Source organism: Zingiber officinale, unplaced genomic scaffold, assembly GCF_018446385.1.
Source record: "Zingiber officinale cultivar Zhangliang unplaced genomic scaffold, Zo_v1.1 ctg112, whole genome shotgun sequence".
Taxonomy (NCBI): Eukaryota; Viridiplantae; Streptophyta; class Magnoliopsida; order Zingiberales; family Zingiberaceae; genus Zingiber; species Zingiber officinale.
In genome coordinates, this window is record NW_024589814.1 from 78380 (window position 1) to 95649 (window position 17270).

General features: G+C 35.7%; 1 protein-coding gene across 4 annotated transcripts; it reads left to right on the forward strand.

Annotated features, from left to right (window-relative positions):
- Positions 1-10787: 10787 nt before the first annotated feature.
- LOC122035804 (probable ADP-ribosylation factor GTPase-activating protein AGD11) lies at positions 10788-15795 on the forward strand. Of its 4 annotated transcripts, none has more exons than XM_042594915.1 (8): positions 10788-11028; positions 12217-12310; positions 12874-12949; positions 13589-13752; positions 13825-14026; positions 14100-14216; positions 14296-14391; positions 15344-15795. In XM_042594915.1, exons 1-8 carry the CDS (start codon positions 10983-10985, stop codon positions 15623-15625), a joined length of 1077 nt encoding a protein of 358 aa, XP_042450849.1. In that variant the 5' UTR covers positions 10788-10982; the 3' UTR covers positions 15626-15795. The 4 variants fall into 4 exon arrangements, with proteins under 4 accessions (XP_042450849.1, XP_042450850.1, XP_042450852.1 ...); XM_042594916.1 differs by having other exon boundaries at positions 10789-10845; XM_042594918.1 differs by lacking the exon at positions 12874-12949 and having other exon boundaries at positions 11010-11028.
- Positions 15796-17270: the final 1475 nt, after the last annotated feature.

The following is a 17270-nucleotide window of genomic DNA, read 5'->3' on the forward strand; positions in this document are numbered from 1 at the left end:
AACTAACAGCCTTCGGACTGTCCGGGTCTGACTTCGGGTTTTCGACCGGAAATCCTAGGTCGACCCGACGCCTACTGCTCCCTCTATAGGGAACGCGTCCTCACCTACTCCACTCAAGAGATTTACCTGTTGCCAGTGCGATCCTTTAGATCGACTGGACTTTTGCTCTGTGCTCGATGCTTCCTGACTTTCTGCTGGACTTCCGCTTCCCGACTGGTCCAGTCTTTCACCTAGTTCGCGACACCAGGACTTTCCACCTAGGGTTACCCCCCTAGGACTTTTGCCTGAAGCACTCAACCCACCAAGACTTTCCGCATAGGGTTACCACCCCCTAGGGTTTTCACCTTGCCTAACCACAGTTAGGGATTTTACCTAAGTACACTTAGGACTTTCCTGCAATCTCATTCAGACTGTTAGATCACCACACACCTTAACTTTGAATCCTTTGCCATTATCAAAACTCGGGTTCGATCGTCGGATGCTTCCCGCACCAATAATGTTAAATGTCCTTTTTCTTGGTATTTTCCAAAGGCATACCTACATAAGTTTTCAATTGCTTTAGGTTCATATTTAGATGTTTTTCGATATAGAATGCCTCCCCAGCCGATTTCACATCCGTTTGTTTTAATAACTAAGTAGTCAGAATTCAGAGGTAAGGCTAGTTTTGGAATAGTTTTAACCAAATGTTTAATCTATTGTACTAAGGTTATATCTTGTTGATTAAAATATTTTTATCCTATCAAAGATATTTTATTGTATAAAGGTCTACTAATTTTTCCTATATCCTTAAGGTAAGATCTTGCATAGTTTAGTAGATCTAAAAAAGCTTGTAAAGTCTTAGTATCTTCCATTTGATCAAGAAAAATAAGGATTTTTGCAGAGATATGAGGTTGTAATGTTATTTGTCCTTGCCCTATTTTAGCTCCTAAGAATTCTATATGTGTTTTTGCTAATTTTATTTTGTTTCTAGAAATGATAAGATCATTCTATTCAAATAAATTAAAAATAATATATAAATGGGCATAATGTTCTTATTTAGTTTTCGAGAAGACTATAATATCATCAATATAAACACAGGTAAATATAGAAACAGGCCGCAAGATATCATCCATTTTTTGCTGGAAAATTTGGGGAGCTATTTTAAAGACAAAAGGCATAACAAGTCATTCAAAATGGTCGTCCAGATAAGAAAAGTCAGCTCATTCAATAGAGTCGGGATGCATTTTTACCTGCCAAAAACCTTATTTCATATCAAATTTTGAGTATCATTAAGAATGTTGTAACTTATTCAAAAGTTGATCTTTATCTGGGATTTTGTAACCATCTTCTTAATAATTATTATTTAATCGTTTATAATTAAACATCATTCGTGACTGTCTACGTTTTTGTTCTGCTCCTTTGTTGACTATAAAAGTCGGGCTTTTATGTCTGGAGGTAAATCTTTATATGACACCTAAATGTAATAATTGTTGGATGTGCATTTTACATTCCTCAGTTTCCCAATTCATATATTTTAAATCTTGGGCTTTAATTATTAGGTCTGGGTTAATGATTGTTAGTTTATAATATACCTTGTTCCTATCCCAATATTTGGTTGGATTGCCATCAATAATTTCTATTTTTAATCTAGAAATTAGAAAGTCTAAATCAAGTTGATGAGTATTAATTATCCATAATAATTATTTTAGGATTATTAGGTCAGTAGGAATGTCTCATGTAGAAACATAATCACTTGTGGAACTCGTGTTGGCCTTAGGACGGGTTGACGTGGGCGCTGAGGGCGAGCGTATTCGTCTTTTGCCACAATAATCACTTGTGGAGCTAGACCAGCCAAGTATTTATAATTTTTCTGATATTCAAAAAAAGCGAGAGTGCAAGTTTGAAGAGAAGTAGAGGTACAGGCACCTGTTGTGGAGCATTGACAAACAGTTTTACTCGGTTTGTCAGTCAAGTTATCTAGTGTGTGTGGAATGGTAATTGAATGAACAATTGAGGGATAATCTGAGACAATAGGTGAGATTATTAGTGTAGAAAAGAGAAGAGCATAATCTTTGGTAAGGAGAAAAACTCGATATGGTGCTAGAAGAAAATTGAGTCCTAAAATAATATGGATGTTAGGGTGTAGTAATGGTTTAACCCATAATTTTGAGAGAGTTAGGGGATTACTATAAGTACCGCAATTATTATAAAATCTTAAGTGTATGTTTGTCACAAATTGTGTACAAGCCAATTGTTGACCATCAAATTGGGTACTAATTAAAAGTTGAGAAGTTGTCTTAATAAAATCTTTTGGTAATATTGAGAAAAGTGTAGCTTCATCAATGGTGGAGTTAGTAACCCCGCTATCTAAAAAGACATGTTGAGTGAACTCATGGCCATGTATATTCACTAGGCATTTAACCCTAATATCAAGAGTTTTTCCTATGTTACATGATCCTGTTCGAAAGTCGGAGAGGTGGATGCTGGGGACGTAGCGCTCCTGCTGACCTCCAAGGGACTTTACTCTTGCTTGCAATACAAGTAGCGTCAGTGCCGAGCCAGGGAAGGGATCCCCGACGATGGTCCTCCGATGCTCAAGTCAGTCTCCGACCAAGCAAGAAGCAAGGGAAACTATAACGCAACTGTAGAGATCGCGAGAAAAGCATACCTCCACCGATACCTGGACCCCCTTTATATAGGGCTCCTATAGCGTGTGTGCATGCTTCTTAAAGTGGGCACGCAATCCTAAGCTTTCCTTAAAGAGACGTGTCAGTAAAGTGTCTCTGACACAGTATCTTAACAGGATGAGCATATTTATGAAATGATAGTGGAAGCTTCCGCCATACGATCTTCTGTCTGACCATGCCGCTCGTCGGCAGCACTAAGTCCCAAAAGGATGTCGAAGGATATTCTGTTTTCTGTTTCTCGTCTGAATGGAATAGCCACTCGGCTGGGAGTTCCCTGTCCATGTGTCATTCACTCCTGGGCTGAGCGGGATGGCTGCTCAACTGGAGTCTCTGTTTCTGGCTGATGAATCCACTACTGACCAAACGGGAAATCCGTTCGGCCTATACTTCCACTGTCTGGTTGCTGCACGTATGCCTTGACCGAGTGGGATAGTCGCTCGACTACTACTTATATATGGTCTGCTCGGCTATGACTTTACTCTGCTGATCTGAGTATGGATGTAATGTCGAGCGAGGTACTCGCTTGGCCTACTTCTGCAGACACTTGAGCGTCTTAGTTCAGCTGGTGGCTGAGCGAGTGATGATGTCAGATTAGGCCTTTCATATCTCGGTCGAGCCAACCGCTCGCTCACCCGGCCAGTGATAGGGGACATTGACCGCCTTGACTTTGACCTCCATTATGGCGAAGACCTTTCCCAAGGTGGGCCCCTCCTTATCACCGCATCATTACATATACTAGAGGCCTTAATAAAAACCATGTCTGTTTCTGGTAAATTTATAGAAATTTGTAAGCCTTTATCTTTATCATATGGTTGTGGAGAATGTTGTGGTAATAGTTTCTCTAGTTGGGCATCAATCATGTAGAAATGGGTTCCTATTTGGTTTAATCTATTTTCTAATGTAGATACTCTGATTTCTAAAAGAATATTTCTAGTATTGCTTTTAGTGGGCCGAGTTATAGGTATTGTAATAGTAAAATATTTTTGGAGACAAAGATTACAAGCTTGTTTTCTACATAAAGTGCATGTGCTCCTTTTATCAATGTAGGGGTAATAAATACAGAGATAGCAAGGGATGTTATCTGCTCCTATTTTTAGTAGCCAGTCATGTGTATAAGTGGATTCCTTTATTTCAGTATTAAATCATGAAAATATTAAATTCTTGATGATTGTAATATTGTCCCATAATGCTTGATCAGGTACGTATTCAGAAAAATCGTACTTAAGATAATATTGTAAAAGTTGTAGAAAAGAATTTATTAGGCTATAATCGGAAGAGGTGTTGGTGCGGTTAGTACTAACAGTCTAACCCAGGTTTTGATGAATGACAAAATAGGTTAAGTTAGTTTTGTTATTTTTCTAACACTCTAAATCGAGTGTACAGGAGAAGCCCAGACAGGTCGACGAGCTGACCTGATGTCTGGCACGAAGCCCAGCTAGGTCAACGGGCCGATCGGATAGCTGGCACGAAGTTCAAACTGGTCGACGTGCTGATCTGACGTCTGACACGAAGTCCAGCTAGGTCGACGGGCTGACCGAATAGCTGGTGCGAAGTCCAGACGGGTCAAAGGATTGACTGGACGTCTGACAGGTAAGTAAAGGTAAGTCACTGGAGGGGAGTGACTGTGAGGATGCGTTCCCGGGAAGGGAACTTAGGTGCTGATCCGACTTAGAACCATTTCGGAACTCTAAGTCGAGATCGTCACTAGATTCCGGTCTCGGAAAGATGAAATCTAAGTCATACTTTTTCTATTGAATTATAAACTGTGCTAATGATCTGTTTTGCAGGATATATAAGTACCTCAGACTAACGTTTTTCTTGCAGGAAGGAGTCTGCTGAAAAACATGGTCTGGACGCCCGGGAGGTACCCAGGCTTCCGGAGGCAAACTTTTATCCCCAACGTCACTGAGGCACGTGGAGCTCACTGGTTAACTCGGCTACGTCACCACCAGGGCGCCCTAAAGGCTCCAGGCACCCCGAACCTCCTATATAAGGAGGGTCAAGGCTGAAGCTCAATACACAACTAACGATCAGATCTTCAAGTGCTCCTGAGACGCTGCCAAAAGCTCACCGACAAGTTTTATTTCCTTCCGTCTTAGTTTTCATAATTGTCGACATTTTCTTTACTAATAATTCCTGTAGTTTCATTGTAACTCTGATTTCGAATTATTAGTAATTGCCAACTGAAAGCACCCTTGTGTGCGGGCCTTGGAGTAGGAGTCGACATAGACTCCTGACCAAGTAAAAATTACTTGTGTTATCTCTCCTTACTTTACTTTTTCCGCTGCGTACTCTCGTCATTTTTTTTTAAAATCGATTTTCCCCCCCCCCCCCCCCCCCCAATCGACTTTCCCGATCCAACAAGAGGATGATACTACTTCTTCCACATCATCAACTGATATAATTGAGTAAATAGAAGATGTATCTGAAACATCCGATTGAATTTCTACTAAATCTAGGTTGGTATATGTAACTAATTTGGCCTCTTTTGTGAATAAATTTTTCTTGTTTAGGTAAGGTGAAAATAAATGTCCTAGTTCATTCCAAGCAAAATAGGTAATAGTGTTAGCATAAGTTTTCTTAGGTTTGAATTTCTTTACATATTTTTCTTTATTTAAGTAGGGTTTCTTTTTTCTACTTTTTCTAACATAATAAGTTTTTCTTGATCTTACCGTTTTTAGTTTGGGAATAGGTTGTTTTGAAGGTCTGTTGGCCTTATAAGGTCATGTTCGAGCTAAACTGTACTGTTGAGGCATATAGATTTGACTACAAAATCCATATTGTTGGTTTTTAAGTTGTTTCTATATATGTATGTAGGTGCTACTTTCATGGCTGTCCTGATTTTATGTATCTCTTTTCCTAAATCTCTTGGAAGTTTACTAATAATTGTTTCCCTAATTTGGGATTACAATAATTTCCTGAAACTGCTGTTAGGGCTAAAAAATTATTAGAAAAGGGTTTGATCCAGTTCCAATTGTTCTAAATCTCTCATGACTCCTTTTTGCCTAATATCTAAACCAATATTTGCATCCCGAGCTATAAATATGAATAGTATAATAAAAATTAATTATGTTATTTCTTTGGGAAGCAATTCTGGTCACTTCTTTAGGATGGGTAGTTTTATAGGATTCCCATGCTACTCTAGCAACATCTGCTAAGTAATTTTCTCCTACCCTTATCATGACGTCTCCTGATTTTATATCTAGTTCATGCTTAGCTTGATAATTTCTTTTGACAAAGACTATTCATTATTCTAAATAAATATCATACATTTGGGAATTATCACATTCCCCATTATTAAGTAAAACAATGTTTTTTTCTAAAACGTGCTATTTCTAGCGGTCTTCTTTTCCCTATAGTTTTTAATAAGGGATTATTATTAGTGTAAGGATGTATTCTTGGAGGATGTCCTTCTAAGTAGCCCATAGTTTGTATAGAACTTTCTGGGTACCTTACCTGTAAGGGTTGCGGTCTAGATGTACTAGTGGCACTGGATTTGATAGGATTCATTAAGTTGACATTGGAGAAATAATCGTTCTTTTTAGCAATTATATTATGGTCCTCATCAAAGTATAACATTCAGTCTACTTCTAACTTATGATGTAAAAGATCAAAGATTTCTAATTCTTTAAGATCTTCATTAGTAAAACAGGTCGATATTTCAAATGGTAGGTGCACATACTCATTTAAGTCATCATAAAATAAATAGTTAGGGTCCAAACATAAGTTTCTGGAATGATTGCTACATTCTTTATTCATTAAGTTCATACTAGGCTGGTCTTCCTCTTGATCTTCTTATTATGATGTCGAAGGTTTGTAATTATGGAATCTTACTAAGGATTTACCATATCTGTCTTTATATATAATATATTCGATTGGTTGTAAAGTTTGTGGTTTCATACTTAATTCTAGATTAAAATCCAATCTAATTCAGCAAGTAGATTAGAAGAGAAATCTTTAGGTTTCATCAAATAAATTCTCTTTGTAGTAAGAGGCTCAATAATATTATTTATTTGGACTTTGAAACTATTGTTGATATTAGTCATAGTTTTGCTTAGAAAAGTTATATCTATCTGAATATTGTGTTTTTGAAAATCGCCATATCCCCTAACTTGAACTGAGATTTTAATATATTCAATAAAGTCTAGAATAGTCATATTAAAATTTGAACAGAAATATGTAATTCTCAAGTTAGTATTCATATCAACTTCAATGAATCCAATAGCTGCTTTATCATTATCAGAAAATTTGAAGTCATAAAGTACTAAAAATACTTTAGCTCCTATACTTTTTTTAGTAAGTCCTCTTAATCCGAACATAATGAATCCTAGGTAGATGTAATTATATTTATGTTGTAATATTGTTCTAGCGGATTCTTCATTCATAAGTGAAAATCTTTCCTCTTCTCAGTTTAGTAGGTGGAGTGGTTGTGTTCTGTGATGTATATAAAGTGCTATAGAAAAGGATAATAAACCTTGGTTATATATTCTTTTGGGTGTAGCGTATTTAATTGTTCATTTGAAAATGTGTCTAAATTTTATTTGATATCTAGAAGTTCTTCTAATTGATACGTGGACATATTGGATGTAGACCTTCTAGGTATCATAGCTAAGTTTCTGTTGCGTTGTCTTAAAGCGTGTGAAAATCCATAAAAACTTTCAATTTGTGTTTTTGTTCGTAGGGTCATCAGAAGGGATGTTTTGGATCTTTAAAAATTTATAGGTAGTAGGTGGTTGTCTAATAATGATTTTTCCTAAGGAGAGTTTACCTAGATCTTTGTTTAAATTTTCTAGAGTTTCTTTTAAATCTTTTGTTTGGTTATTTTTATAGATATGGTTTTCAAGAGTGAGAAATTGAGTTTCTAATATAGTAAGTCTATAATATAAAGACATCAGTAGAGCCAATATGGTGTTATTTTGTTATACTAGAATTTGATCTTCTTGGCTTACTAAGGCAGAATTACTATATCCTATGTCTTTATTTTTAGCAAATTGTTAAGAAAAATCTAGAGCTTCTTCATAATGCGTATTTATGAATTGTATTTTGTTCATTCAGGGTTGGGTCCTTAAAAATACTAATTTTTTTTTTATGATTGTTGGATCGTGAAACGTCGATAGAGGGGGGGGGGGGGGTGAATATCGGTTCGAAAAAATAGCGTTAAAAAGAGTTAAGCGCAGCGGAATAATAAAAAACTTAGGCAAGTGAACACGGTGTTTTTTACTTCGTTCGGAGCCTGTGACGACTCCTACTCGAAGGCCCGTACTCCGTGAGTACTTTCATTGGACAATTTACTAGCAATTCGAAATGATAAGTACAAATGCAGTACAAGAAATGCTAATAAACAGAAAAACAAAGCTATACCGACAGAGGGAAAACTACAAAGAAAAGATCGCGTTGTCGGAGCTTCGTTAGAGTCGTTGGAGCGCAGAGCAAGCAGCCGAAGAGTTCTCAGTTCTGAATTGATGATGAAGCTCCACCCCTGGGGCTTCTTTTATATATCTGCTCGTCCGGCGCTGATCCCTCAGGCGCCACAGTGCGACGTGGAGTCTAATCGAACTCCACGTGGCGACGACTCTTGGATAAAATTCACCTCGGCGCCGATCCCTTCGCGCCTGGATCCTCGGCGCCGGACCCCTTTTTCGGAAGTCCTTCTCCGCAAGAAAAGGTTAGTCCGAGAAATATACCCTGCAACACAGTTGTTAGCACAGTTTATAGATCAATAGATGAATAAGAAAGAATATGACTTAGATTCCGTCTTTCGAGACCGAATCTAGTCACGATCTCGACTTAGATATCCGAAATGGATCTAAGCCGATCGACGCCTAATGTTCCCTTCCCGGACGGCGTCTGATCCACTCCCTCCGGTGATTTGCCTTACACGCCGCCAGACGTCCGGTGGCCCCCGGACTTCGTGTTGACTGTCAGCCTATCCTTGGTCGACATTGCTGGACTTCGTGCTAAGTGTCCGTCCCCATCGACCGCTTGGACTTCGTGCATATCAGTATCCCGGTCGACGAGGGCCGTCAGCATCGTCGTGTGGACATCCACTCGGTCGACCTGTCTGGACTTCTTCTACACACTCGATCAAAGTGTTAAACAACAACAAACTAACTTAACCTGATTTGTCATTCATCAAAAACCTGTGTTAAATCATTAGTGCTAACCGCACCAACAATGATAACTTACTTCTTAGAAGTTTAAGATTTACGCTTCTTAGAAGTTTTTAGACTTTGGTATCAATCAATAGTACTCAGCAATAAATATTAACATAGTAATAGTAAGTAATAGCGGTAGTAGGATAAAATATCAGAAGTAGTAAATAGTATATATATATATATATATATATATATATATATATATATGAAAAAAAAAATCTCTAAAAAATGTTCAAGATAAACATATAAAATTCATGGTATACCATTTCACTTTTTGTAAATCTTATCATTTTATATGTCTATTCTTAAGAATTTTCTTGAGATTATTTCCCTAAGGATATCATTTTTCTTCATATAACGTCCAATCTTTGCTTAACTAACGGTAGAAAATGCCACACGAATTCATGATGAAGTTGGTCGACAGTGTTGAATAGCATGCTGGAGCTGAGGAAATACCATGCGCCGTTGCTGGGGCCGAGGGAGAGGTCGTGGTCGCCGAAGCTAGAGATGATAGGAGAGCAAGCTAACGATCGAAAAAACTTGTTGATTAGGTGATAATTATGACGATTACTATTAATTTAGGACTTGAGATTAGAGATGCAAATGAATGTATAAGTTCCATAAGAACCGTTAATAATAAATTTTGCAGAGATGCTTATGCATAGATTTCATATCACTAGGTTAAATGAATTCGAACTACTTTTGGTTAATTTTAAAAGAAAAGATTTTTTTAAATATGAAACAAATAAAACAAATTATAGGTCTCCCGATGCATAATTTAAATAAATATTAAAATATTTACACATGTGATTATCTTATTGGGGTTTGACTAATTATCATTTTATATATCTCACAACATTAATATCATGTAAACGATTAATATTATCATTTTCAAAATATTAAAAAGAATACAACTTCTTCACCAACCAAGACGCCAAGGCCGCCTAGTCAAGCCAGTTGGTCATGACAGCTCACCCTTCCACCTCTCCTTTTCCACGACGCGTTAGCCACAAAGTGGGCCCACTCGAGTTATTTATAGAAATCGTGCATTGGGCGCCAATCCATTAACTCTCTTTTCCACCCTTTTTATTTTCTTATTTATATTTTTTTTATCATTAAAATTTAGTAACTAATATATTTTAAAAAATAATAATAATATAAAAAATTAAGGAGTAGAATAAAGTGTAGGAAGGAACATCGCACCAATTTCCTTGCTTTGTTCCGGTAGCTTTAATTTAACGTAAATTAGAGAAAATTTTTTAATCTTAATGTTAATTTTATATATAATTCTCATGTTAAAAAAATTTTGTTTTCAATCCCTGCATGTAAAATATTACTTGTTTCAATTTTCTCATGCAAATATTGATACCTAAATTGCCCCTTAAATTTTTTATTTACAAAAATTTCAAAATTGAATATAAAAAATCCAAAAATGAGTATAATTCTTCTTAAAGTCAGTACTTTATATTAAAAATCGAGTATATTTTCTATTAAAATTGTCCCTCTTATTTTTTAGGTATAAAAAATCTAAAAATAAGTATAATTCATGTTAAATTCAGTACTTTACACTATAATCTAGTACTTTATACTAGGATCGAGTATATTTTCTATCGAAATTAACTTTCATATTTTTCGGTACAAATAGTCTAAAAATAAGTATAATTTCTATTAAATTCAGCACATTAAACTAAAATCGAGTATATTTTAAGGTAAAAAAAGAATTGTACTCAATTTGATAGAAAATATATTAGATTCTAAGTTAATATACTCAATTTAAGAGGATTTATACTTATTTTTAGATTTTTTATACCTAAAATTATTATGGCCAATTAGGTAAAGATGTTTGACTGGAGAGTGAAAATAAAGATTTTCATGGATAGGGATTGCATACATAGATTTGTTTGCCAATTGAGACTCGCATGCAAAATTACCCTTAATAGGCAATGTCGTTGATTCAAATCAGCAAATCCTTTATTCTGGATGGGTAGGTGAAGCCTCCTTCTCACCGATGCATCAACACGCAGGTACAAGAAATTTAGGTTTTTTAAATTCGTTTTAGATTGGAATTTGTTGTTCCGATCTTAGAAGATAAGTATCACGCAATTGTTGTTCCGATCCATACGAGAGAGTGGTTGAATGAGGTGGTTGTGGGCATTCAATTATGATGTCTGCCCAACAAGAGTTCTACAACTCCTGCGCTTCTAATGGTTCGTTCCTCTATTTTGTGTTATATAAATTTTCCCCTTGCCTCGTGATCGATCGTTTATTTGATTGACCTATAATGCTTGTTTGATTTTTGTTTGGGTTGGTTATGCGTTTATGGATCTTCTTTCCCATCTTGATTGTGGTGATAAGGAATCTGCTGCGTGTTTTGTTGTTTTTCTCTTCGTATTCTTTTTTGAGGATTTTCAACTCTCAATTTACACGACAAATGAATGTTTTAAAAATTTTAATTCGAGGGTTTGGACTGGGTTGCAAAACAATTTAATTACGTTGATTTTTTCCCTTAAAATATAAGTTGGGAACCTTGTTCATGCCCTACCAAATCCATTTCCAAGTTATAGGCGATGGGTCCGGATGCCATCATATGAACTAATTGATCGAGTATTGCATTTTTTTATGCTGATTAGTTACATCTGGCCTGGTAGCTATTATTCATTGACCTTGACGGCAGGCCTGGATGAAAGCCAAGGAAACAATGGAAACTTGGTACAAGTATTTCCATACATTCAAGTTAGCTTAGTCACAGAGATTATTGCACGGTCAAACAATTTTAAATGTTTTTTTCCATTGTAAATTTCCTGATTCATATCCATCAAGCTGGTAAAAAAAGGGATCAGCACTTATTCACTTACAAAGCATGGATAACCCGTGAGGTCACTGAAAGTTCTCTTTGGGAAAAAAAGGGGTTCTAGGTTTCATGTCGTGAAGCATATAAATCTCGTCAGCAATAGCCATTAAACTGATAAATTCAGTAACCGCTTAATATAATTCAATCCAAAGTTCATTGTTTTTATTTCTTGAATATCGTCTTCTCAAGCCAATTAAAATCCAGGCTACCTTTAGATTGTTGTTGTTTTCCCTTCCAATTTTAATTTTTTATTTAATTTTCTTTTAGCTGAAACCTTTCTTACATGACACTAATTCAAAATTCTAGAAATTTATCATACAACCATAGCATCTCTTTATAGCTGAATTTTGTTTATACAATCTGCATGGTTAGTGCGATGGTATATTAGTATCTTGACAAAGAAATTAATGGTATTATAAGTGTTTCAAACTCTCAATGAAGAAAATTTTCTTTTTTCTTGTAGCAGTATATTGTGGATCTATCTGTCTTGGTCCTCCTCTCAATTTCTTTGTTTATTCTTTTTTGTTTTTATTTTCTTTCACAGGTTCCCTAACTCCCCGAAAAAGGTTAGAACTTTTAGTGAATCAACCAAGCAATAGATACTGTGCTGATTGTGGTTCTCCAGACCCAAAATGGGTGTAAGTATTTGAGCCTGAATAGTTTATAGATCTTTATGATTTTCTCTTTTTATAACATAAATAGTTTATTTTACTATTGTGAGTGCATCTTGATTATCACCATTATTAGATGATAATTATTTATAATTTTACTGGTCCTAACTCCCATATTTAACTTGAGGTTTGATGTATAAATTAGTGATAACTGATGGTGCTAAGCAGATCTCCTTGGTAAATTTACCACTATATGTTGCTAGTAATTGGTCAAAACTATTGGTTAATGTCAAAATGTCTCTAATTTTTTTTTTTGTTTTCAATAATGTGGACCAATATGGACTTATTGTTCCCTGGTTCAACATGCGATGCCTTTGTTCCCTATTACCAATTTACCTATGTGTTTATGAGATTTTTTTAGGCTATTAGTAGTAAAATTCATGAACAATATCTTGTGCATTGATATTTTCTTTTAAGCTGAAGGCTTAGTTTTTTTGACTAGAGGTTAAATGCCATTTTTGGTATTGATAGTCCTCTTGTTACTGAGTGTTATGTATTGACTATACTTTTATATATATATTTATGTACAGATCACTAAATCTAGGTGTATTTATTTGTATCAAGTGTTCTGGAGTTCATCGGGGTCTTGGAGTTCATATTTCCAAGGTAATAATATGCTGAATGATCTCAGAGTAACTTTTCTCTTCTGCTGGTTTATCATTACCTTTTTCAATACAGTTTACATCTAGTACAACTGTAACATACAAAGTCTGCGTAGCACAAAACAAAAAAAATGAAAAATCAAATTAAAGTGAAGTGGTAAGATATCAGAAGATTTAGATAAATTGGCAAGTTACTAAAATGAGGCCAACATTGCATATAAGCATAATAACAAGCCACATCGCCCCCACAGGCCAGCGCAATTGGTTCATGCAAGGGTATTACTGCCAATGGGCTTCAGGTCGATTCTCAGCGAGTGTGGAATGCTGGTTATCTCAACCCCTCCTTGCATGTGCTGTTGTTGCTGGTCGAAACCTTCCGTGATTTATCTTCCTTCTAGACAATGGGGGGCCACCCTGAAAGAGCCGCCGAGGTGCTACCAATAATAACAAGCCACATTTTGAACATTTTGGTTCTTCTATTTGATTGGCATAGCTTTATGGTGTCACCATAGCCTAATGCAAGACCCCATGATTTCGATCCAAGTTTGGGATTAGCATTGTTGGTGTTTCAAATTGATATTTATGCCCTTTTCTTTAATCATTTTCAAGTTTTGTTTTTATTTATTCCATTATCTTTCAACAGGTCTTGTCAGTGAAGTTGGATGATTGGACAAATGAACAGGTTGATTCTGTAATCGATGGGGGTGGTAATGGTACTGTAAATATGAGATATGAAGCCTTTTTGCCAGACAATATTAGGAAGCCAAGACCAGACTCCTCTATCGAAGAACGATCTGATTTTATAAGGTCTACTTCTTGTGGTTTTAGTTTCTGCATCATACTTTGACATTATCTAAATGTTTATACAATTATGCTCAGGAGAAAATATGAGCTTCAACAGTTTTCAAGCTCAAATATAGATGGATATATGATATCTAGTAATAATGCATGTTTGCTGCAACATGCTCCAAGTAACAGGCACCTTGAGAAGCAGCATACTGGTGTTCGCCATGGTCTAGGTCATGCATTTCGTAATAGCTGGAGAAGAAAGGATACTGAACATAAATCTATAAAGAAAATGGTATGAATTGAATGTATCTGGTCAAATGGTATAAAGAATTTTTTTTTGGAGTAACCAAAGTAGTATTTTGTAGATGGGAATGGTTGAATTTGTTGGATTAATTAAGGTCGACGTGATTAGGGGCACCAACTTAGCTATTCGTGATGTGGTGACAAGTGATCCGTATGTTATTCTGAGCTTGGGACACCAGGCAAGACATTATTTTTCAATAGAAATATTTGAAATGCTGAGTTCACTTTAACAAGTTATCTTTGACTTCATTGTTACAGTCAATGAAAACACGGGTCATAAAGAGCAACTTGAACCCAGTATGGAATGAAAAACTAATGTTGTCAATCCCAGACCCTATCCCACCTTTGAAACTGGTAAGTAGAACTATGCCGTTGCTCTTAACAATGTGTTTCTTTTTCAAATTATCTTACATAATTGCATCTTTTTTGTCTTTCTTATACCATGTTGTATAAATAATTGTGTCGCATTTTAAATATATCTTTCTTTCCATTAAGATCTCGAATGTTTTTCTTTTCCCTTGGTGACTGTGTTGATGAAATTTGCACTACAGGGAGAGACCCACTCGATAGACAATTAATTTTTGAGATCTCTCTTCATCTTTTTCCTCTTTTTCTGCTTGTTCTATCAACGTGTGGATTTGAGATGGAAGGCTTTTTTTTTCCTGATCTAAGGCACAGGGGATCATTGACTGTGTGCTCCTCCGCCAACTATGTCCAAAGCTTTGTTGATCAAAATCAAAGGGATCATTAGATTTGTGCTCCCGTAACTTTAAGTTTCTTCTCACACTCCCGTGTGAATATTATGTTTCTTTTGCAATTTTAGGTCTAGTCTACGTTTCTTACTAATGAGATTTTCTTTGATTTCTTTTACTAATGAGATTTTCTAGGTATATATAATACTCGTGCTGCAGCTTGAGGGGAATGTTAGATAAATGTGTTAGATATAACTTAGTATAAGGCAAACCTATTCTATTAACGATAAACGTGTTTGAAAAATATTTGTACTATGAGACGTTGAACATTAAAGATTGTCATATCTGACCACATTATTTGGTTTCTACTTTGGACTTCTATTAAACAATGAACATAATCCAAGTTTAAGTTTGAAAATCACTTGCAAGGTGAACCTTTTATTCTGAAAGAAAAATGATATCCTAATACCAGTTTGAGGCAACTGATGCACTCAACTGAAAAAGTAAGGTGCTTCTTCTATGCTTTGATTCAGACCTACAGATGCATTTAGCTGACTAACATTTCGGATTCAATTATGCAAAAGTATCATCTGACCATTTTTTTTTCGTTGCAGCAAGTGTATGACAAGGACACTTTCTCGACTGACGACCGCATGGGGGAGGCCGAGATTGACATCCAGCCACTTGTAGCAGCAGCCAAAGCATACGAAAACTCCAACATCTCAGAATCTATGCAGCTCGGGAAATGGCTAGCATCGGAAGACAATACCTTGGTAAAAGATAGCATAATATCCCTTGTCGATGGCATAGTAAAGCAGGAGCTTACCTTGAGACTTCAAAATGTAGAACGTGGTGAGTTGGAGATTGAACTTGAATGTGTCCCTCTCAGTCAATAAATTGGAGAGTACGGTGCGTGCATGCTCTTGCCATGAACTCTTCGTTATTTTCTTGAGGGACAGTTTGAGTAAACTGCATGAGTTAATAGTTGTAGCATGATGTACATTGTTTAGTGATTGTGTTGTAATATAGTGCCTTTTTAGCTATCATTATTTATCATTGTTCTGAAGCGCTCATCCCTTCTTGATTTAAACTCGTTAGTTCTTGATCATTAGTGTTAAACAAAATTGATGATGACCTCCAAAATTAGCGTTCCATCAATATTCACACCTTAATTGAATAAGCATATTTCTAACTTACATATGAAATATTACCTTGCTGTGAAAAAAAAAAATCCTTAGTGGTTGAAAATAAATTATATATTCAGATTTAACTGAAATTTGGAAATTAATGAATTTTCAACTCTCCTACGGAAGGAAAGGGATTATTATATGCACTTTTGGATTATTATATACAATTTTACTTTACTTTTTTTTTAAATCCGAAAAAAATAAACAAAAAAACGAAAAAAAACAAAAAAAAAAAATCAAATTGCCGCATCCGCCTGCAACTCTGCAAGCATGATCTCGAGCCTCTTATTAGGTAAATAAAATTAAGGAAAGATTTTTTTTTACAAATTAAATTTAAAAAATATGTCCACTGTAAATTTTTTACTGTTTTTATTTTCATCCTCCTAAGTAAACCCTGGTAAAAATCTTGGGCGTAAAGAAGAGATTAAGAAGAAAATATTGACAAAATAAGTAGTTAAGCACTTGGGTTATTTTTTTGGGCTCGGCACAGAGAAGCTCTATTGTAATTTTTTTTTTTTTTTTTTTTTTTTTAACATATCTACATTTTCCCGTTCTTTTTCATGCTTTGCCTCTAAGTAAACAGATCTTAAGAGTTGGACCGGTAAGCCTAGCATCAGACCACACCAATTCGTCATGAGAATAACTCTCGAGCTCCAGTAGAAGCTCTCTCTTTCTCGATTTCACATATATTTTATTTCCCAACTTTTTTTTTTCGATTCAAGAATTTAAAATCTGCATTTTCATTGATCATGATACTGAATTTTCTATACTTTTCATCAGCAAGACACACACAAAACTCCTTGCTCAAGGGCCTGAATTAGGGCTGTAATCGTGCTCAGCCTGAATTAGAGCTGTAATCGAACCAAGCTCGAGTCTGACTTAAAAAAATAAATTAAAAATTTATTCAAGTAAAGATCCGAACTATAAACCTCAAATACATGACATACTCTAACCACAAACTTCTTCTTAACTTATTTTTCATTTTAAAAGTAAAAATAATTTTAATTATTAAAATATTAAATTAACCTAACTTGACAAAGCTCGACGAATCCTTGAGCCAATGTTAAATAGTTCGAGCTCGGCTCGACTCAAGCTCGGTCAAATTCAAGCTCGAGTCGAGCTTTGACCGAGCCGTTCGCGAGCAGGTCACGAGCGACTCGGCTCATTTGCACGCCTAACCTGAATGTGCTAACCCCTGCAAGGCTACGTCTCTCACATCCAAGTTTTACAGAAACATAGAGAGTTCTTAGCATCTAGTTCCATCTCACAGCCGTAGTACTACCCATCTTTTACTTAGAAGCATGCAAGTGGATGCTTGTGTCGCGCGACTTCATGATATTAGAGAACTAAGGTG